General features: G+C 33.5%; 1 protein-coding gene across 3 annotated transcripts in view; it reads right to left on the bottom strand.

The window, feature by feature from the left end:
• Window positions 1–24,506, bottom strand: part of LOC118201201 (guanine nucleotide-exchange factor SEC12) — a 142,696-nt gene that overhangs the window by 51,513 nt on the left and 66,677 nt on the right. For all 3 annotated transcript variants that reach the window (XM_085807127.1, XM_085807126.1, XM_085807125.1), the window contains one exon: window positions 11,308–11,432. In XM_085807127.1, coding sequence (XP_085663253.1) covers window positions 11,308–11,432 — 125 coding nt within the window. The remainder of the gene's footprint in view (window positions 1–11,307; window positions 11,433–24,506) is intronic.

Below are 24,506 nucleotides of genomic sequence, written 5' to 3'. Positions count from 1 at the left end.
TTGTGGAAATTTATGGAACGTTTATTAGTTGAAATGTTGAAGTAGAATTGCGTTTGTCTTCTGAGGTTTGACAGAGTGAGATTTCGAAATAGATGAATTAATCAAATAGTGAAATGGAAGAAAGAATTTCTTCTAGTTAATATAAACAAACTGGGAAACACGGGTGTTTGAAAGGGCACGTGTGAGTTCAAGTGACTTGTTTATTGCTTTGTTTTTTTCATTAGGAGAATATGGGGGAGTACATTCAGCGGATTAGCGGGATGAGTAATATTAGCCATATTATGAGTGCAAAATATGCAGTGTTGGACTCTGTGTGGATCCTTGTTTTGAACTATATCACACACAGCAGAATTTTTAAATTTCGATTTTATTCAGAATATATTATTATTCTTAATTTCCTCTTTTTTTTATTTTGTGTTTGTAATATTTGCAGCTTTGTTTTATTGTGTATGGTATTTGTTTTCACGTGCATAGTAATAATTTTAGTTTTTTGCATATTTCATTCATTTGTATTAACGTTATATTTTTTATTTTAATACATATTAAATAGAAGTATAGTATATATATAATTTATAAATTTGGAGTCTTTTTATTAAAATGCTGATTTTATACGAATTTTTTTGCAAACTTAGGCTTAACTGCTTAAAATGCGCGTGCTGGTAGTGACGCTCCGTTTCAGAGCGTTCGGTCTCGTGACTGAGTTTTATTTCCGGCGCGCTGGTCCTCAAGGGGTTAACAAAAAAGGGGGACACTACCTGATTTTATCAATGAATTTAAAATGTGCTTATTGTAATTATGGTTTAAATTACTGGTTTTAATTCTCCAACTAAAATTACCCTAATAAAAAAAAATGGCACCCTAATAAAAAAAAAAGGTGAACCAATTTATTTGCTTTATCAATGTGAAAAATTGGGAGGTGCAAAATAACTTAATTAAGGAAATCAAGAAAAGACTGGGAGGATTCCTACCTAGGAGGGAATTTCATAGTTCGGGGGGGAATGGAGTCAGTTCGGGTAAAAATCAAATATATACAAAAGTTGAAAATTCTGTCCCGATGGCTAATGATCTAGTATCAGGTACTAAAGTTTATGCAACCAACTTGTGTATTTAGTGGCAAAATACATTATTCTCAAGATTGTTTTAAAGGCCAAAAAATGCTTTTGAGGAAAAAAAGGATATTTTAAGGAAAAACAAAGCTTGCCTTGTATGTTTGAGAACTGGCACCTTTTAAAAAATTACTAGGATAATATTCAATGCATAATTTGTGAAAAGAAACACTATGACTATATTATGTCTTGAACTGTCTAATGTTAATAAAAAGATTATTTCAGAGGTTCCCTATGTTGATGAAAATGTAACCTTTTCAAACAGAACAAACAGAAGCTCTTTTACAAACTCTGTATCCACTGAAGCAAATAAGAACAGAAGGACTGGAAGAGCTTTATGTGACACAGGATCACAGCAGTCATATATTCTTAAATCTACTATGAACTAAATGAAGGTGACTGAACAATGAAATCATAATTTAACACATGTTGTGTTTGCTGACATTAGTTCTAGACAGCAACAAAAATGCAATACAGAATCAACTATTCATTTAAAGAAAAATTACTAGTTAAATGCAAGGGCTTGACAAGCAAATTATTTACAGGTACATTAGTAGTATTCAAGACAAAACTTCGATGGTTGAATTACAAGATAAACGCAATCCGTCTTAATGAAGTAGGAAAAGAATCGTTATCTATAGAACTTTTGACTGCAGCTGACTGCACTGGGAACGTTTTCCACTTGTCATATCATCCTGTTGCAGTTAGTTTGCACCATTAATACATCTTCATGTACCATTAGTTCAAATTCATGTACCATTAGTTTCAAATTACTGCACTCAATATCAGATATATGTCTGATCCTAGATGGACATGGAAGTGATATTTTTATGCATTGTACTAGTATGATCTATTAAAAAATTTTAAACAATTTTACTGTAAATAGCTTTTACTTTTTTATATTCATTGATTAAAAATTGCTTCAAAAACATTAGATTACATTTTAATACTTTCCACTGTTTAACAAAAAAGGGGGACACTATCTGATTTTATCAATGAATTTAAAAAGTGCTTATTGTAAGTATGGTTTAAATTACTGGTTTTAATTATCCAACTAAAATCACTGGCACCCAAATAAAAAAAAAGGTGAACCAATTTATTTGCTTTATCAATGTGAAAAATTGGGAGGTGCAAAATAACTTAATTAAGGAAATCAAGAAAAGACTGGGGGGGGATTCCTACCTAGGAGGGAATTTCACAGTTCGGGGGGAATGCAGTCAGTTCGGGTAAAAATCAAATATATACAAAAGTTGAAAATTCTGTCCCGATGGCTAATGATCTAGTATCAGGTACTAAAGTTTATGCAACCAACTTGTGTATTCAGTGGCAAAATACATTATTCTCAAGATTGTTTTAAAGGCCAAAAAATGCTTTTGAGGAAAAAAAGGATATTTTAAGGAAAAACAAAGCTTGCCTTGTATGTTTGAGAACTGGCACCTTTTAAAAAATTACTAGGATAATATTCAATGCATAATTTGTGAAAAGAAACACTATGACTATATTATGTCCTGAACTGTCTAATGTTAATAAAAAGATTATTTCAGAGGTTCCCTATGTTGATGAAAATGTAACCTTTTCAAACAGAACAAACAGAAGCTCTTTTACAAACTCTGTATCCACTGAAGCAAATAAGAACAGGACTGGAAGAGCTTTATGTGACACAGGATCACAGCAGTCATATATTCTTAAATCTACTATGAACTAAATGAAGGTGACTGAACAATGAAATCAAAATTTAACACATGTTGTGTTTGCTGATATTAGCTCTAGACAGCAACAAAAATGCAATACAGAATCAACTATTCATTTAAAGAAAAATTACTAGTTAAATGCAAGGGCTTGACAAGCAAATTATTTACAGATACATTAGTAGTATTCAAGACAAAACGTCGATGGTTGAATTACAAGATAAACGCAATCCGTCTTACTGAAGTAGGAAAAGAATCGTTATCTATAGAACTTTTGACTGCAGCTGACTGCACTGGGAACGTTTTCCACTTGTCATATCATCCTGTTGCAGTTAGTTTGCACCATTAATACATCTTCATGTACCATTAGTTCAAATTCATGTACCATTAGTTTCAAATTACTGCACTTAATATCAGATTTATGTCTGATCCTAGATGGACATGGAAGTGATATTTTTATGCATTGTACTAGTATGATCTATTAAAAAAATTTTAAACAATTTTACTTTAAATAGCTTTTACTTTTTTATACTCATTGATTAAAAATTGCTTCAAAAACATTAGATTACATTTTAATACTTTCCACTGTTTAACCCGTTCGTGGCGAAGGTCGCGTGGACGCGACGCAGCGATTCCACTCTTATCAGCCCAGCGTCGCTTGCACGCGAAGAGCTCCGATTGATATGGAGAGACCAGCGTCGCGTATGCGTAATCGGAACGTTTTATTTGAATTTTTAAATGCTACTAGATGGCGTTAAACGGCAACGGTTTTCACAACGGTCGACTCATATGGTATTTGACCTTCATGAACGGGCATTGGTTTCTGTTCTATGCTTCTGTATTTGATATATTTATTGATGTAAACAAAGTGAGAATCACGGCTCTTTAAAGGGCTGGGATTTATTGCTCACTATGTTTATATTTTGACAGATTGTGGAAATTTATGGAACGTTTATTAGTTGAAATGTTGGAGTAGAATTGCGTTTGTCTTCTGAGGTTTGACAGAGTGAGATTTCGAAATAGATGAATTAATCAAATAGTGAAATGGAAGAAAGAATTTCTTCTAATTAATATAAACAAACTGGGAAACACGGGTGTTTGAAAGGGCACGTGTGAGTTCAAGTGACTTGTTTATTGCTTTGTTTTTTTCATTAGGAGAATATGGGGGAGTACATTCAGCGGATTAGCGGGATGAGTAATATTAGCCATATTATGAGTGCAAAATATGCAGTGTTGGACTCTGTGTGGATCCTTGTTTTGAACTATATCACACACAGCAGAATTTTTAAATTTCGATTTTATTCAGAATATATTATTATTCTTAATTTCCTCTTTTTTTTATTTTGTGTTTGTAATATTTGCAGCTTTGTTTTATTGTGTATAGTATTTGTTTTCACATGCATAGTAATAATTTTAGTTTTTTGCATATTTCATTCATTTGTATTAACGTTATATTTTTTATTTTAATACATATTAAATAGAAGTATAGTATATATATAATTTATAAATTTGGAGTCTTTTTATTAAAATGCTGATTTTATACGAATTTTTTTGCAAACTTAGGCTTAACTGCTTAAAATGCGCGTGCTGGTAGTGACGCTCCGTTTCAGAGCGTTCGGTCCCGTGACTGAGTTTTATTTCCGGCGCGCTGGTCCTCAAGGGGTTAACAAAAAAGGGGGACACTATCTGATTTTATCAATGAATTTAAAATGTGCTTATTGTAATTATGGTTTAAATTACTGCTTTTAATTCTCCAACTAAAATTACCCTAATAAAAAAAAATGGCACCCTAATAAAAAAAAAAAGGTGAACCAATTTATTTGCTTTATCAATGTGAAAAATTGGGAGGTGCAAAATAACTTAATTAAGGAAATCAAGAAAAGACTGGGAGGATTCCTACCTAGGAGGGAATTTCATAGTTCGGGGGGGAATGGAGTCAGTTCGGGTAAAAATCAAATATATACAAAAGTTGAAAATTCTGTCCTGATGGCTAATGATCTAGTATCAGGTACTAAAGTTTATGCAACCAACTTGTGTATTCAGTGGCAAAATACATTATTCTCAAGATTGTTTTAAAGGCCAAAAAATGCTTTTGAGGAAAAAAAGGATATTTTAAGGAAAAACAAAGCTTGCCTTGTATGTTTGAGAACTGGCACCTTTTAAAAAATTACTAGGATAATATTCAATGCATAATTTGTGAAAAGAAACACTATGACTATATTATGTCCTGAACTGTCTAATGTTAATAAAAAGATTATTTCAGAGGTTCCCAATGTTGATGAAAATGTAACCTTTTCAAACAGAACAAATAGAAGCTCTTTTACAAACTCTGTATCCACTGAAGCAAATAAGAACAGAAGGACTGCAAGAGCTTTATGTGACACAGGATCACAGCAGTCATATATTCTTAAATCTCCTATGAACTAAATGAAGGTGACTGAACAATGAAATCAAAATTTAACACATGTTGTGTTTGCTGATATTAGCTCTAGACAGCAACAAAAATGCAATACAGAATCAACTATTCATTTAAAGAAAAATTACTAGTTAAATGCAAGGGCTTGACAAGCAAATTATTTACAGGTACATTAGTAGTATTCAAGACAAAACTTCGATGGTTGAATTACAAGATAAACGCAATCCGTCTTACTGAAGTAGGAAAAGAATCCTTATCTATAGAACTTTTGACTGCAGCTGACTGCACTGGGAACGTTTTCCACTTGTCATATCATCCTGTTGCAGTTAGTTTGCACCATTAATACATCTTCATGTACCATTAGTTCAAATTCATGTACCATTAGTTTCAAATTACTGCACTCAATATCAGATTTATATCTGATCCTAGATGGACATGGAAGTGATATTTTTATGCATTGTACTAGTATGATCTATTAAAAAAATTTTAAACAATTTTACTTTAAATAGCTTTTACTTTTTTATATTCATTGATTAAAAATTGCTTCAAAAACATTAGATTACATTTTAATACTTTCCACTGTTTAACAAAAAAGGGGGACACTATCTGATTTTATCAATGAATTTAAAAAGTGCTTATTGTAATTATGGTTTAAATTACTGGTTTTAATTATCCAACTAAAATCACTGGCACCCTAATAAAAAAAAGGTGAACCAATTTATTTGCTTTATTAATGTGAAAAATTGGGAGATGCAAAATAACTTAATTAAGGAAATCAAGAAAAGACTGGGGGGGATTCCTACCTAGGAGGGAATTTCACAGTTCGGGGGGAATGCAGTCAGTTCGGGTAAAAATCAAATATATACAAAAGTTGAAAATTCTGTCCCGATGGCTAATGATCTAGTATCAGGTACTAAAGTTTATGCAACCAACTTGTGTATTCAGTGGCAAAATACATTATTCTCAAGATTGTTTTAAAGGCCAAAAAATGCTTTTGAGGAAAAAAAGGATATTTTAAGGAAAAACAAAGCTTGCCTTGTATGTTTGAGAACTGGCACCTTTTAAAAAATTACTAGGATAATATTCAATGCATAATTTGTGAAAAGAAACACTATGACTATATTATGTCCTGAACTGTCTAATGTTAATAAAAAGATTATTTCAGAGGTTCCCAATGTTGATGAAAATGTAACCTTTTCAAACAGAACAAATAGAAGCTCTTTTACAAACTCTGTATCCACTGAAGCAAATAAGAACAGAAGGACTGCAAGAGCTTTATGTGACACAGGATCACAGCAGTCATATATTCTTAAATCTCCTATGAACTAAATGAAGGTGACTGAACAATGAAATCAAAATTTAACACATGTTGTGTTTGCTGATATTAGCTCTAGACAGCAACAAAAATGCAATACAGAATCAACTATTCATTTAAAGAAAAATTACTAGTTAAATGCAAGGGCTTGACAAGCAAATTATTTACAGGTACATTAGTAGTATTCAAGACAAAACTTCGATGGTTGAATTACAAGATAAACGCAATCCGTCTTACTGAAGTAGGAAAAGAATCGTTACCTATAGAACTTTTGACTGCAGCTGACTGCACTGGGAACGTTTTCCACTTGTCATATCATCCTGTTGCAGTTAGTTTGCACCATTAATACATCTTCATGTACCATTAGTTCAAATTCATGTACCATTAGTTTCAAATTACTGCACTCAATATCAGATTTATGTCTGATCCTAGATGGACATGAAAGTGATATTTTTATGCATTGTACTAGTATGATCTATTAAAAAAATTTTAAACAATTTTACTTTAAATAGCTTTTACTTTTTTATATTCATTGATTAAAAATTGCTTCAAAAACATTAGATTACATTTTAATACTTTCCACTGTTTAACAAAAAAGGGGGACACTATCTGATTTTATCAATGTATTTAAAAAGTGCTTATTGTAATTATGGTTTAAATTACTGGTTTTAATTATCCAACTAAAATCACTGGCACCCTAATAAAAAAAAGGTGAACCAATTTATTTGCTTTATCAATGTGAAAAATTGGGAGGTGGAAAATAACTTAATTAAGGAAATCAAGAAAAGACTGGGGGGGATTCCTACCTAGGAGGGAATTTCACAGTTCGGGGGGAATGCAGTCAGTTCGGGTAAAAATCAAATATATACAAAAGTTGAAAATTCTGTCCCGATGGCTAATGATCTAGTATCAGGTACTAAAGTTTATGCAACCAACTTGTGTATTCAGTAGCAAAATACATTATTCTCAAGATTGTTTTAAAGGCCAAAAAATGCTTTTGAGGAAAAAAAGGATATTTTAAGGAAAACAAAGCTTGTCTTGTATGTTTGAGAACTGGCACCTTTTAAAAAATTACTAGGATAATAATCAATGCATAATTTGTGAAAAGAAACACTATGACTATATTATGTCCTGAACTGTCTAATGTTAATAAAAAGATTGTTTCAGAGGATCCCTATGTAGATGAAAATGTAACCTTTTCAAACAGAACAAACAGAAGCTCTTTTACAAACCCTGTATCCACTGAAGCAAATAAGAACAGAAGGACTGCAAGAGCTTTATGTGACACAGGATCACAGCAGTCATATATTCTTAAATCTACTATGAACTAAATGAAGGTGACTGAACAATGAAATCAAAATTTAACACATGTTGTGTTCGCTGATATTAGCTCTAGACAGCAACAAAAATGCAATACAGAATCAACTATTCATTTAAAGAAAAATTACTAGTTAAATGCAAGGGCTTGACAAGCAAATTATTTACAGGTACATTAGTAGTATTCAAGACAAAACTTCGATGGTTGAATTACAAGATAAATGCAATCCGTGTTACTGAAGTAGGAAAAGAATCGTTATCTATAGAACTTTTGACTGCAGCTGACTGCACTGGGAACGTTTTCCACTTGTCATATCATCCTGTTGCAGTATAGACAGTACTTGTATGAATTGTTAGGGGTTAGATAAACAACTGCATTTCATCTCAAAGTACTTCTTTGATAATCAGTATGCTAATCCATAGAAATAATTCAGACTTTGTGGAAATCAGATGCTTTAATATAATTGATCTCAGTTTAGAACTGGAAATGGCCATTTTTGATCACTTCATCGGACCTCAAGAAAAAATTATGATGGTAGATTTAAGGCAGTTAAGTCGATGATTGGGACAATTACCAGTCAACAGAGACGTTGTTGAAAAGATTACTCTCAACCACAAAAAACTTAGACTAGAAGACTATAATGGGATAATCCAAAACTGATCACTAGCAGAATGGTTGAAGAAGTGCCAAATAAAATATACCACCTCTCACATCAAACAGGTTTAAAAAAACTCCTCGATAAAGGTTAGTCCAGTATTAGATGGATCGTGTAAAACCAAAACACTTTCTTCAATAAAAGACTGTTTTGCAAAAGGGATATATCAGCTAAAGTTGCTCCAAACAATATTGCCAAAATTTAGAAAGAAGAGCATAGGCCTTATTTCAGATACAAGGAAAGCGTTCTTACAAATTTTTGTGAATCAAGATGATAGAGATTCTCTGAAATTTCTCTGATGGAAGGATGCTGAATAATTGGAGATAAAAGAATTTCACCACTGTGTGATATTCAAATTAAACTGCAGTCTTTTCTTCAAATGTGACCGAATCCTATTTGAAGCATTATCAGCCACCTCTCAAAAGTATTACTAAGAAGCTTAGAACTTCCTTTATGTTCACAACTATATGATCTCGACAGATTCTGAAAACGATGCAAGGTTTTCCATTCATTTAACAGGTTGACTGGTTGGCACTGGCTGAATATAAGGCCAACCTCTAATCCATTTAAAAAGGAAATAACATCCCAAAAGAAAGGGCTTAACTTTACAATTAAATTATGATAGTGATATGAATCCATGGATGACAGGTTATTTTTTGACATACACGAAAATTTTATGAAAGGTACCATAGATGCTTAGATTCATTAAGAACACACAAAACAGAAAGGGGGGAAAAAAAAAAAGAAAGAAAGCTTTCAGATTTTACATTATATCCAAAGGAACTTTTTTAACCTTATGTGCATTACCTTTATTTATTAAATGTTCTTTGCACTTAAAACATTAAAATTCAATTGAACAGCAATATCGCAAAATAATTAAAAAATGCGCATATCTTTAGAATTTTCAATATACAGCCTCTTTTTTTTTTTTTTTTTTTTTTTTTTTTTTTTTTTTTTTTTTTTTGGTGTGTGTGTGTGTGTGTGTGTGTGTACAGTTTTGCAAGTGCTCGCTTCTAAACGCTTGAGTTAATCCAAAATTCGTTAAGTGTTACAAAATATGAAATCAATAATAAAACAAATTTCAAGTTCTGAATTACTGCTTCCAGATGTCCATATTCAGGGGAAAATTAAGTTATTCAAAATTTAATGGTTCTAAATACTGTTGTTTTATCACAATGTGAGAAACATACATACATTTATGCAGATTCTTCATAATTTAATTTCCTTAAATATAACACAGGGCAATAATATTTGAAAGTGAACCGACATTTGCAGTTGTCAATGCAAAATGCCAAAACAAAATTAATAGCCCTTCTGGGCTAACACCGTTTGCCCCCCCCCCAAAAAAACTGGAGAATCAAGGGTACCTTAACTGTTTGCAGCAAAGAAGACTTGTTACGGCAACAAGATGTAGAAACCATTAAGAAATTAAAATCAATACGTGTCTTCATGGACAGGGAGAATATGATAAGAGTGAAAACAAAGCTAACTAAAACACCATGAATTTTATTGAATATATCATTAAAGATGTGCATTTAAAAATGGAACCATGCTGGCTTACATGCTTTGATATCCGAGATTAGAGAAACATTCCAGATTCTTAAAAGTAAGAAGACAATTCAGAGAGTTATATCCCATTAAGCTGTAAGGATGGAATGACCCATTCAGAAAATTTTACCCTTGGAGATATTTGCATCAGCTGAAGAGAATCCAAACAAATGGAACCTTCCCTTGCCTAATCAATCTCTTCCTTCCCCAAAATGAACTTAAACACCATTGTGACAAGAAGCGGAAAGACTATTAAGTTACCTCTTGGGTTTTTGGATTAAACTTTTAAAGTGAATAATTACTTTGAACTATGACTTTTACTGCAAAGACTATTAAGTTACCTCTTGGGTTTTTGGATTAAACTTTTAATGTGAATAATTACTTTGAACTATGACTTTTACTGCATATTTTGATTACTAACTGTATATTATTAATTTATATGGGCTATGGAACATCAAGTTCAAAACTAGATCTTACTGCTGATTTCCTATGACTTGTTTTCTTTTGTCTAGACAGCCCATATTTTAAAGTTTCTTCTACTAGCATAGAAATTTCCAGCTTGCAAGTGGCTTTTTGAACACTGATAAAAATTTGCTTTGAGCTACCAATATTTTTTTTTTTGTTGTTGCTGTTGAATTTAAAAATACAAATTAACTTCTCTGCTAACTCAGGCGACATTTACTAATCACTTGCACTACTTCACAAAATGCAAAGAGGCTTCATACCTGCATGCATATATGTATCCTTTCAAATTTTACTGCAATACATTTAACTCATTTTTAAAAAAAGTACTGGATCTGCACACATTTGCAATAACCTTTTATTTAATCTACTAAATAAAAGGTGGTGTGTTGATGTATTTAATTATGGCAAAGCACACTAGGGCTATCTGCCTAAAGGGAGGGATGCCTTTGTGGAGGACTTTCTAAGGGAAACTGGCTTGTATACATGTTACACATGGGGAAAACCACGAAAACACACATGCAGCCAGCCCGTTCGCGGGATTCGAACCTCAGATAGAACTACCAGTGTTCAGCGACTTTACTGCTCAGCCGCTGGTGGGCCCACTAATTAAAAGGACATAGGAAATGAAAGGAATTACCTTAAAAGGGTAAATTAAGAAAATTGCCATAAAAAATATTTCTAAAACTTTTTCAAATAATTTTCACACCATCAACAGTAGGCAGTTTCTAATTTGGGGAAAGAAAAAAAAAAAAAAAAAAAAAGCTTTTCTAGAATTAAAGCCCTAATATATACTAACCTGCAACTTCTGAAAATGTACTTTCCATCCGACTTTTGAGGTAAAACGTATTTCAAGTCAGTAATAAGACAACCAGTTTCAGAATTCCATACTTTGCCACAGCCATCTCTTGACACAGTTACAATCTGAAAATTTAAAATACCACTTAAAATAAAAAATACTGAATGACATTTAAAAACTGTTACAAATCAGCACATTTGAGTTTCAAAAGCCTGGCAAAAAGAGCCAATTAATATTTCAGTGCATATATTATTAGGCCAGAAAGACAAAAATTACACTAACTTATACTACATTTTAACATTGAAGGGCTGATACAAAACGGGAAAGTACCACAGCAGTTTGTAAGATAAAAAGCGGAATTACATCAAGGATTATTTTACTTGCATATTAAGCACTTTACTGGATGTTGCCAGAAAAATATTAAATTTAAAATTATTTATCAGCTAGGCGACTCCTTATTTTACTTTGCAGGTTGTTTTCGGGAACATAATGCATTCTCCTACTGTACTCTTTAAGGGAAATTTCATATTGCTATTATTAAAAATTGCTAATTTGTTCCTAAAAAGTCCCCCCCCCATCCTGAACGAAAGATAAAACAATAGTAATAAAGGTAAGCTTTATTTACAGATGATGCTCATTAACTGCAAGATACATTACTGAAAAAGGGCATTATAAGAAGCATTGCTGCAATGAAAATGGATTTAATAAGCCTACATCAGTTAAAAGACCTTTTACTTTTTTGCTATGGTTATTGCTACATGGCCTGTTATAATTATCACATTGGCCAGTGCATACGATGCACCCTTTTTTTTATACACGTTTTTGAAGGATAAAACATTTTTTACTGATCATTACAGTGTTTTAAATACAAAGTAATACTTTTTGCAAATGCTCAATCTATGTGAGAAAGAAACACCTTTTAATCTCTTTCGTCAAAACCCAGACACTCGTCTTCAGAGCTAAATGAAGAGTCACTTGAAACCTTTTCTAAATCAGCATCTGAGCTCTCATACAACAAATTGTCCTCTGTACCATCCAGTGCATTACTAATGCCACACTTCTTATATGATTTAACCACTGTCTCTGTTTTCAGAGAATCTCATGAAACTTTGACCCATTCACAAATGATGTATCGATGTATAAAACGGAGTATTGGCATGTAAAATGCACCCTGTTTTTCAGACCTATTTTCAAAGAAAAAAAGTGAATCTTATATGCTGGTAAATATGGTAATTTTCATTTAATCATTGCCCTGTGTTGGGAACAGAATTAGCATAGTTGTCACCATGGAATTCCACCACTGGAACATAGCTGACCCATAACTGTTTTAATAATTACTTTTAACTGAACTATGTCATCAGATTATTAGATGCTTCTGTGTGGATACCTTTAACTGTATATTTACAGGTTGCGTTTTGTATAAAGTACTAGTAGTTGAATCTAGTACAGTTACAGTACTTCACATTTGAAATACGATGCCATTTGATTAGTGGCCATAAAACAGAAGAGAAAAATTCCTATAGCGAGCATCAGCAGAACTGCCTTCAATAAACTTTTTTACTGAAATGTGTAGATTAAGATTTGAATATAATAATGATTACTCAATTAAAAATAACTATTTAGCATCACTGGATTGGAATTCGTTTAATGAATGTGAAAATAAAAGAAATTATTCATAAGAAAACTTTATTAATAGCACACAAGTATCACAAAACATTTTTCAGTATGAATTTTCAACATTTGAAAAGAATAGTACTACTTAATTAAAGAAAAGATAATCAGTTATTAGAGTTGAATCTACTTAAACATATACACAAATTCTGAAAAACAGAAAGACGTATAATTGAGTTATTCAGATGTGATGTGCATTATAAAATGACTTCATAAACACAGTGGTTTGAAAATACACAGCTCTAGTAACAAATACATAACACTAAACATCAAACTTGAATGCCAGAACTAAACATTTCATATGACAGAAAAGTAAAATCTACCATTAAAATAAAAATTCTACATTCAAATCTCTTATAACTTCAAGCAAATTCCAGAAGATAAAGCATAGCAGATTACCTTCCTAAGGGGAAGGATACCTTCATGGAGGTATTCCTAAAGGAAACATTAATTATGCAGGAGGATAACTACAAAAATGCAGAGCCAACTTATTTATCAGAATCTATATCAAACTACCTGTGTTTTAACGGTCTAATCCAGCAGTTCCAAAACTTTTACTCAGACTTTTTTTAGAAAGAATTCATCTACCAGATCCCCATAGATATTTTCTACATCTTATGAGTTAATAATGTCTGAGTATAGTATTACAGGGGTAAGGTAAAAAGGTAGAGAATATCAAGTAAGAGGACAGTTGTGCAATGGTCAAGGAATTAAATTTTAAAATGTATAATAGTACCTCAATTTATTCTCAATATAATACTGTCAAAAGTTAGTCATACATAAAAGATTTCCTAAAGTTCAGTAAATGAAACCAATTTGTGTTACAGCAGATATTTTACCTTATTACATTACTGCGGAGGGCATCCTTAGGGTCATTAAAATAAATTTGGTTCTTGCAAGTTAATCATTATAGGCATTTGAATTAAAACACATATTCATTCATTATTTATCTGAAATTTTTATTATTCTTTATAAAAGACAAAATTTGGTTTTATGAAAATGCAGCTGCATGCCAAAATTGAAGCATAATTTGAAGAATGTAAAAAACATTTAATGAGATGCATTTTTGTTCAGTTTTCTAATTTTAGGTTCAATTTGATAATTGCAGATAAATGCCTTGTTTTGCATTGACGTGGATTCTGTATATCATTTCGATACATGTATAGAAAATTTTGATTTACAGGAATGTGAAATTGTGAATGATAACAGAATTAATTTGCTTTCTCAGAGAACATTTTGAAATTATCTCATATGCAGCCCTATACCCAGTTTTTTATATGCAATGTTTTGTTAACTGTGAGATTTCAAATCTGTTAAGACCCCATAATCTGTCAAATTTAATCTGGATTATTATTATTTTTTTTTAAATATTAAACACATACAGTATCCATTAAAAGTCATTCAAGCACCTTTTCTAAGCCATGGGAAAGAAAAAGCTTAAACGAGTCTTTCAAAGCTTTGAAATGCACCTGAATATATTTTTGATTCTTAACCAGGGTTCATAGGCACATTTTAGTTAAAAAAAAATAAGCACCTATAAGCACATTTTAAGGAAAAAATAAGCACCTGTCTAATTACATTATATTAGACTTGTAATTTAAAATATGAGAAATGCAGTATTTATGCAGATAGAATAAGCATTACCTCAACCATGGAAAATTACTCTTTTTTTGTTTTTAATTTTAAATAACAGTTCAATTTACAGAACTAGTTTTCAATTCGAGGGGGGGAAAAAAAAAGAAACTATGCAGAACTAAACTATATTACAAGATTTAATGATGAAATTTCAGTTCAAAATAGAGAAAATAAATAATAAGGCACATTTATTGTGTTTGCTTGGAACCTAATAATAAATACAATTTATTTTTCCACTCATATTGATATTTAAATAATTTAAATCTAAATTCTGAACATTTTCTAAATTTTCATTGTATAACAGTTTTCCCTTAACAGATATTGCAAGCAAAGTAATTTAAGTAAAAAAGAGGAACATTTCTGAAATCAGAAGACATAAATTTGCTTCATGCAGTCATCCTTTAACAGTAAAAGCTTAACTAACCCGCATACTTGGAAATTGGCGAATATTCGAACAGTCGAGCGTAACTTGAAAAAGAGGAGCGAAGGGGGGTAGACCGTAGCCGTTCTTTAGATTTTTCCGCTTAACAAATGCTTTTGACATTTCTATATGTGCATCAGATAAAAATAAACAAACGGAACTGAAAAATATTCTGCTTAGCAAGCACAGTAAAACTCTTAAGTGTTCATAAACAAATCTTGGACTGAACAACAAAATTAATTATCTCTGCAAAATATAGGAAACGTTATTGTGCAATACATGCGCTGTAATTATTCCCTACGTGATATTACGCAGTCACGTGATATCAACAGCTGCTGGTATTGGGAGAATAAAGAATTAAATAAAAGAAAAGAAAGAGACTTACCAATCTGGAGTGTTTTTCATTCTAATTTTCAACAGACTGCGTTAAATTTCCGGAACAGAATCATTCTTCGCTTGGGTTGGTAGAACGCAGAACTTTTAGTCCTATTCAATCCAGATTGGAAAGTGACCAAAAAAAGAAAGAAGGAAAGAAAGGTCCGTTGCTTGTTTTGCAGCGAACTGTAACAGTTTCAATATTCAAGATTTTGCGGAGAACCTCCCAACCTTCGTACTGTATAATGTATTGGCCAAAAAAAGGAAATTATTTTGACTATTCGATTACTTTCCCTTTATTTAAGCCATTCCGAATATTATTCCTTAGAAAGCTAATCTGTGTTAAAACACAACCATTTTTGGAAGATTACTATACTTCAGCAGTTACTGCAACTGTGTTATTATAAACATTCATACACATGCTCATATTATAAGCATAACGATCATAAACACGAATATGAACTGACCAAGTGGAACGAGAATGCAAATTATTAAGATCTTGATAGAAATTCAAACATGTGTAGTATTTGGGTGGGAGGAAAAGAATGCCGAATGTACCGGAATTTTCTACTGCTTTCGCAATTCTTTGACCAATAGAACAACGGGCACCTACCTGTCTGTACTCTCCGTGCACACCAAAGGTTATGTTAATGCAGAGAAAAGGGGAAAAGCTATTTCTGGGAGTATTATTCACCATCTGACATTCCATATTAGGAAGAAAAGATGTTTATTTAGTTTTGGCTTTGGTACGGGGGAAAATGGAGAGTTCATTAAAAAAAAAAAGGCACTAAAAACAAAAAAATAAGGGCTTTAAAAAAAAAGTAAGCACCTATAAGGGCCTTTATATTTTATTTTCAAATATAAGGTTTTATAAACACTGATAAGGACCACTACGAACCCTGTTAACGTTTGTTTCTTTCAAGACAGTTTAATTTGTAGCAAGGACTCACGGTGGCTTTCCATATTCTTCACATATTAGTACAGATCTGCTTTTAAGAGTGATGTTATACATTTTTTAAGTTTTATTATCATCTTTATTAATGAAATTTCACTACACTACAAACCTCACAAAGAAATTAAAACAAAACTCTTGGAAGCATTGCTAAGAAATTACAATATTTTCCATATGAACATTCAGATTCAGTGATCCTAAAGCTGGATTTATATGGAGCTAAGTTTTGAGAAGTTTCAAGCAGATTCCAGTTGGATGATCAAGAAGCTTCTCAAATATATAGTTCTAAGAATCAGCTGCTAGTAGAGACAAAATTTAAACTGGTGAATTTCCATTTTCTACCTGTTCTACCTAACTGCAAGATTTCTAATTCTGATTCCACATTTTGTTTCGAATTCCTTAATTCCATTCAGTTTTTATTTTACATTTTTGAAGCACCTGAGAAGCCTCTGGTAACCTTGTCTGGTAACCTCACAGAAGCCTTGGTTTAATCCATTTGGTCACTATATGAAAGATTTTGGCAACACTTGTAGCAAATAAGAAGTACTTTATAAGAAAATTCATAAGCTAAACATTTATTTAAAAATCACTGTTAGAGAAGCTTACATCAAAACTGAACAGCAAAAATGTAAAAGGCAAAGTGTTTCAATATGGAATGTTATCAATTTTTACAGAAATGCAGGACCAGTAGCAATGAACCAAACTGTTTATGGATCCACTAGTGGTTCAGTAGATAAGACTGCTTATGGTAGTACAATTTTTATTATGGTAGTACAAATTTTGAGACAAATCGTTAATAATAATAATAGAATAGAATAAACATTATTTTGTTTTCAGTTGCTATGGGTTACCAGACTGGCAGCGTTGAGTTGTAGTAGGCAAGTCACCACAATACTCCCCTCCAGTGCTAACGATACCTTACAAATACTTTGGGTTGAAGCAAACTCGGCGACCCAAGCGTGTTCTTGTTGTAGCATCTGATAAGTCGGAAGTCGTGGTTTCTGTCGAAGGCTTGGAACAGCTTGCATTGAAGTCCGTTGGAGATAGATGTGGATCTTGAGACGAAATTTGCGATGGTGAAGATGCATTTGCTCCAGTGGCTTCTGAGGTCCAGATAAATGCTGGCTTAAGTCGGTCGATACCAAAGACGACTTCTTTTTTGTTGACCAAAATTTTAAATGTTTCTTTGTTTCGAACTAGCACTTAATGGGGCTCTGAAAATTGTGGTGTGAGAGAAGGCTTTAAAAGCATCACATCTGAGAAAAACACAAGATAAGTTTCTAAGTTCTTTATGCACAAACACAGTTTGTTTGCAATTTGCGCTGGCAGAAAGTGGTCACAATTTTGACACACAGTTTCTAAGCTGATGCACGAATGCAACAGGATCTACATTGCAGGTAGATGGATTGAGTGAATGTACAAAATCCCCAGGCAAACAGAGATTAGTACCATATACCAGTTCTGCAGAAGAGACATTCAGATCCTCTTTTAAGGATGATTGAAGACCTAGAAGTACAGTAGGTAACACATCAGTCCACTGTAATGCAGTGTGGCATCGAATTGATTGTTTTAAGAAGCGATGAAATCTCTCGAGAATTCCATTGGAACTTGGATGGTAGGGGCTGGTTCTCACTTTGTAAGTGCCCAAATACTTAGTGACGTGAATAGTTTGGACTCGAACTAACGCCCCTGGTCAGTAGAAATCTGCTCTGGAACTCTAAATCGAGAAATCCAAATGGTGTAAAATGCCTTTGCCACCGTATCAGCTGAAATATCTACCAAAGGAACGGCTTTGGGCCAGCTAGTAAATCGATCAATGCAAGTAAGAATACTGGAATATCCATTAGAAGGCGGCAATGGCCCGACCAAGTCGAGGTGCACGTGATTAAGCGAGATGAGGGCAAATTAAAATTTTTAAGTTGGCTGGTGATGTGTCTAACAATTTTAGATCTTTGGAACTCCAGCACTAACGTCTTCCATTGGCTATGTCCTTTTGCATAAAAGGCCATACAAAACGTTGCTGTATCAGTTTCTTCGAAGCCTTGATGTCAGGATGTGACAGACGATGTAACTGACTAAAAATGGCATGGAGAAACCCGGAGGGAACATAAGTTCGAAATCTTGAATCCTGAACATCACAATAAAGGATTTTCCAGGTTCAGCTGCATAGGCTGCAAGTTGAGACTGGTTGAAGATTTGCTTTTAAAGAGGGTTTGTAGTTCTGAATCCCAGTGTTTTTCATCCGCAAGGGCAGCAAAGTTTATTGGCGAAGGAACGGCTAGTTCTTCAATATGAGTCAAGTTGTCTGCAACAATATTCTTCGAACCCTCAACATAACGGATATCTATTGAAAATTGCCCTATGAAGTCTAGGTGTCTCATTTGACGAGGAGAAGCTTTATCTGGACGCTGCTGAAAAGTATAGGTTAAGGATTTGTGATCTGTGAAGATCATGAACACGCGCCCCTCAAGCAAGTGTAAAAAATATTTGAGTTTCATAAATTCTTAATAATTCCCAACTGTAAGTGCTGTACCTAGTTTGTGCTGGCGAGTTTTTTTTTTTTTTAGAAAAATATGAAAGTGGTCTCCATAATTCTTGATCTTTTTGTTGTAAACTGCTCCTATACCTGTTGTTGATGCGTCAACGTAGAGTGATAATGGTTTAGATGCTGAAGGATACTGCAAATTTTTTGCCAAAATTAAATAATTTTTGCATTTTTGGAATGCTTTGCAAGATTCTGTGGTCCAGGTTATAACACGTTTAGTTTTCCTTGCTTCCAACCAAAAAAGAATTTACAGGTGCTTATATGGTTGCTGCATGAGGTAAGAAACATCGATAAAAATTTAGCATAGGAAGAAATCTTAAATCCTTCACTGTAGATGGTTCGGGCTTATCGCGGATAGCGTTGACTATCTGGAAGGGGTCGAACACCATCAGCAGAAATTTCATGACCAAGAAAAGATACTCTTGGTTGGTCAAAAACGCATTTGGAAGGATTAAGACTGACACCGTACCTTTGAAACTGCAGTTATTACGCCTTTGATACTCAAATCTTGACTATTGCGAATTACTCCCGGATAAATTAAGTTGGTTTTGGAATCTACCAAACGGTGATTCTTAAGATCGACAAACAGAGAAAATTTTGTAAAAAGTCAGCGCCAATAATAGGATTTGCAATAATGAATTGCCAATGGAAGTTGCCGCGTAATCATAAATCAACAGATATCAATCGTTTACCAAAAGTTTTAATAGGAATTCCATTTGCTGCATAAAGTTGTAACTTGGTAAGGCACTTTTTTTTCCTGAAAATGTGGTGGAACGACAGAAACATCAGCCCTGGCATCTACAAGAAACTTTAAGCCCAAATTCATATCGATGATGAAAAGGAGTGCAAAATTCCGGCCACTGTCGTTGACGACTTTGAGCGACAGCCCTTCTCGTTTCCCTGGTCGTTATAACGACATGATGGGCGGCATTTGTTTCCCTTGTTTGAAAACATTAAAAAACTGTTCTCAAATATGATATGTGTTCTTGCTCTGAAGAGGAGGTGATTAAGACGTCATTAAAATAAGGTATACAAAAGTGAAGGCCGATTAACACCTGATTCCTGATTGAAGTGTTGGAACATTTGAGCAGCATTGCATAAGCTGAGAGTCATGACCAGAAACTCAAATAGTTCAAAAGGCGTAATAATTGCAATTTTTGGAATATCAGCTGGGTTAACACTTGGTGATATGCCTGCTCAAGATTAAGGGTTATAAAAATAGCTTTCTCTCTAAAACTTGCAAGTTACCAAATTCAGTTTGATACTCATATCTTGACTATTGCGAATTACTCCCGGATAAATTAAGTTGGTTTTGGAATCTACCAAACGGTGATTCTTAAGATCGACAAACAAAGAAAATTGTTGTAAAAAGTCAGCGCCAATAATAGGATTTGCAATAATGAATTGCCAATGGAAGTTGTGGAGTAATCATAAATCAACAGATATCAATTGTTTACCAAAAGTTTTAATAGGAATTCCATTTGCTGCATAAAGTTGTAACTTGGTAAGGCACTTTTTTTTTCGTGAAAATGTGGTGGAACGACAGAAACATCAGCCCTGGCATCTACAAGAAACTTTAAGCCCAAATTTATATCGATGATGAAAAGGAGTGCAAAATTCCGGCCACTGTCGTTCACGACTTTGAGCGACAGCCCTTCTCGTTTCCCTGGTCGTTATAACGACATGATAGGCGGCATTTGTTTCCAAATTTGTGGTGATAAGAACAAATACAGTCAAAAGTCGTTAATTCGGACACCCATAATACGGAATGATCTATAATCCGGACCTCAAAGCTGAAAACTTTCTGCGCATGCGCCGCGTTGGCACATGCGCACAGGCGTTTTACGTGTGCGCGTAAGACCTTGACTACTGCGCATATGCGTGTGCGCAAGTGCAGAATACATTTTTGCCTGCGCGTTTAATGTATAACGGAATTATCTAATTATCTATTTCAGTTAATGTTAATGATTGCGTTGTTCCTTAATCTTCGAATTGGATCCCGCTTATTATTTTTTGCAGACTGTAAGAGCAATTTTATAAAAGTAAACTTGAACTTTCGATTATGTCAAATAGAATTTCCGATGCTGGAACTTCCAAAGAATCTACAAAACGAAAGTATGTTTCGATGTCCAACAAACAAAAGTGGAATTGCTGCAAAAAACGGATAAAGACATGAAGAATGTGACAGAGAGGTTAGTGAAAACGAAAAAATTTCGATTGACAAGTTAGTCGGTATTCTCGGCACAGCAATTAACGGGACATGAACAGCGAAACTTTGTAACTGAACAAGAAATTATGTCTGTTTATAGAATTAAAGAGAAAGTATTATCACATAAAACGAAGCAACTTAAACAACTTACATTGAAAGAAATGTTTAATAAAGTAAACAAATAAATATTAAGCTTTTTTTTGTAAATTTTGATACCCTTTAGATCATAATTGTTCTTTATTTCATAAATTATGGTTTCATATTTTTAATTTTAGAATTTCTGCATGCCATCTTATGAGATTTAAATTGATGATCTATAAACCGGAAAAATCGATAATCCGGAATCGCCGAAGTCCCGACGAGTCCGGATTAACGACTTTTGACTGTACCAGGAGAAGGGCTTTCATAACATTTCCTCAGTGACGACATGTATTTCGATCACATGATGTAGAGCAATTGCGCTGAAAAGGTTCAGCTTGGATGGCTACTAACTGAGCAACCTGTTTGGGCAAATCATTAATGTGAGCCTTAATGCCCCCAATACCTGGGGACCAGGAGCCTGCACTGCATGTATTTGGGCTGGAATGGCCAGCTCATGAATTTTATCAGCGATTTCGGGAAGATTTTTAAGTGGCTCGCTACTGGCTGCAAAAATGGCTTGCACGTTAGATGGGAGTCTATTCATTCATAATGTTTAAAGAATGTTATCCGTTAAGTCTGACATTTAGCAGCTAAGTCTGACATTTTAGACAGCAATTGGGAAGGCCTCATATTACCCAACTGTAAATAGTGCAACAGCTGCTAGATTTTAACCGTCTCGGATTCTTCATAAACAGAAATTAACTTTTTTTTTAAAGATTTGTATTTGTCCATCGCCGGTGGATTCAAAATTATTTCACAAACTGATTGTAGTACCTCTGATTGTAATGCGGTGATCGCTGTATAAAATTGAGTTTCGTCAGCAGTAATGTGACTCAATTTAAACTGCGCATCCAATTGAATGAACCATAACGATAGGTCTCGGCGACAAAAAGGTGGTGGCTTAACTGCCACTCGCACAAATTGTGAAGCAGCATCGTTGTCAACCAATTTAGACCAATCAAATACGCACAGTAATAATATGTATAGAAAAATAATCAATATGTATATAGTGACAGTTTCTTGGTACTTGAAATCAGAGAAATTGGCAGCTCAAATGCAGCAGACGATACATATATCTGCTGAAATTATGACAGAAATATGTTGACTCACCGAAATGCGGCACAACGCTTGAAATCACAGGTGAAATGTCTTACTTGCATCTCATCACAATGGATAACTTACAGTTGCTCAGAATTTTGACATATAAACTCCATATTCGTGCAACATTGAAGGTTGCTATTCGTAATAAATACAAGTCACCAATCATGTTAGTACAAATTTTGAGACAGATCATTAATAATAATAACAATAGAACAGGATAAACATTATTTTGTTTTTGGTTGCTATCAGACTGGCAGCGTTGAGTTGAAGTAGGCAAGTCGCCACATTGCTAAATACTGGTAGTTCAGACACAATAACACGCCGAATAAATACTAATTCAGAAGTCAAACAACAAAAATCAGCGTTATATTTACAAAATTTTCACAGGACTAGTTTCGATGGTTTTACCGAACCACCATCCTCAGCTACAAAACCGCAAATGAACAAGATAGGAAAAAATGATTAGATAAGATAAGAAAGTTTGGACAAGAATAAGCAAGTGGCGCCATCTGTTGGTGAAACCAGAACTAAAACATAATTTCTTTAAAGGCCGAAGGCAAATTTGGATTGGAATTAGGATCGTTAACTAGAACAGAAAGATTTTTATGAATGTGAAATGCCTCTAGAAAATCCAGTTCTCCAATGGAGAATGGTGGTTCTGTAAAACCATCGAAACTAGTCCTGTGAAAATTTTGTAAATATAACGCTGATTTTTGTTGTTTGACTTCTGAATTAGTACTGGTAGTTCAGTCTGGATTCAAGTCCTCATGGAATGGCAGCATGAATTTTCAAGGTCCCCCCATAATGTTATACAATATGAGCCAGCTTTTCTTAGAAAGGCCTCCGATATTATTCCTCTCTCAGGCAGATAATGCTTGTATGCTTTGCTTTAATTAGTTAGTTAACCAATCAAATTGCTTATGATGATGACGATTACTCATTTGCATAGAGTACCAGACATAATTCTTTTAAAGCAAGGAAGACTTTTCTTCTGATATTGCTCAGGAGTCTAAGAGGACAGAAACATGCCTTCCTGGAACATAGCACACTTGCTCAATCTCATTTAAATTTAGGCATTCAGCTTGTTAATCTATGCACAAAAGTCTTTTCTTGAGAGATTTTTCTACTAGTGAAGCTGTGTGTGGGCAAGAGAGATCAATTTCTCCTAGATAGACATACTAAGACATTCATTAGTATTCACAATACTGTCCTATACCTTTCAACATTGGCAATCTTTGTCAGCACATTTAAAAGTCAGTATGCCTATCCAAATATACATGACTTACGGCATAAGCCTTTTTTTAGGTATGTCACTTTTATGCCATGCTTTCATAAACGTGACACTGTCATGTTCTGCAACCATTATCTGGAAATTCACGAGAAGCCTATGGATCTTTTAGAGTTCTTCAGTCCATTTCTACATACATACCTAATTCAGCTACTTCCCAGTGACATGAGGTAACTATACAAATTACTAGATACTTAAGGCAAAAACAGCTTTCATAAAGCTATATGCATTTAGTGAAAGCTGATACCATACTTACAGATATAACAAGAGATACCATGATGATGACCACAGATGTCACAAGAGTACCATTCTTAGATGTCACAAGAGTCTTAACAGACATTTTGCTGCCTCTTGAAATTAGTCACATTCTAAAGACATACAATATTGCTTTCTCTAGGCTTTTTTGACTAAGCCTTCAAGATAACAAGTTCATGCTTAGAAATTCATTCCAAAATCTTATGTTTAGAAACTGATTCCATAATGAACAACAGAATTCACATTTCCCCGACCAAATGACTGGGGTGATTCAGTGGCCCATATCATTATTCATCTGAATAAGGGAGTATCAGGATCTTCCTTAAAAACTGTTTATTGCAACTTTTTAAATTTATATTTAAAATCTGAACACATGAAACACACTTTTTGCTACAAGATCACGCAAATTTACCTTAGACCAATTTTAATAAGCTACACTTTTGCAATGTTCCTGCATTATCTGGGTTATCACAAATTTTCCAATTACTCCTTCATAAATGAAAATTATAGTATTTTCCATATTTCAGAATGTTGAAAATTTACATTTCTTCAAAAGTATATAATCCGGCAGTAGAAACCTTCCGATATGTGAAACTGTTTGACCTC

Source organism: Stegodyphus dumicola, chromosome X1 (assembly GCF_044657685.1).
Source record: "Stegodyphus dumicola isolate Sdum_Otavi_A_Nest chromosome X1, ASM4465768v1".
NCBI lineage: Eukaryota > Metazoa > Arthropoda > Arachnida > Araneae > Eresidae > Stegodyphus > Stegodyphus dumicola.
Note: the sequence above shows the minus strand (reverse complement) of the source record. Positions and strands in the feature narration are given on the sequence as shown.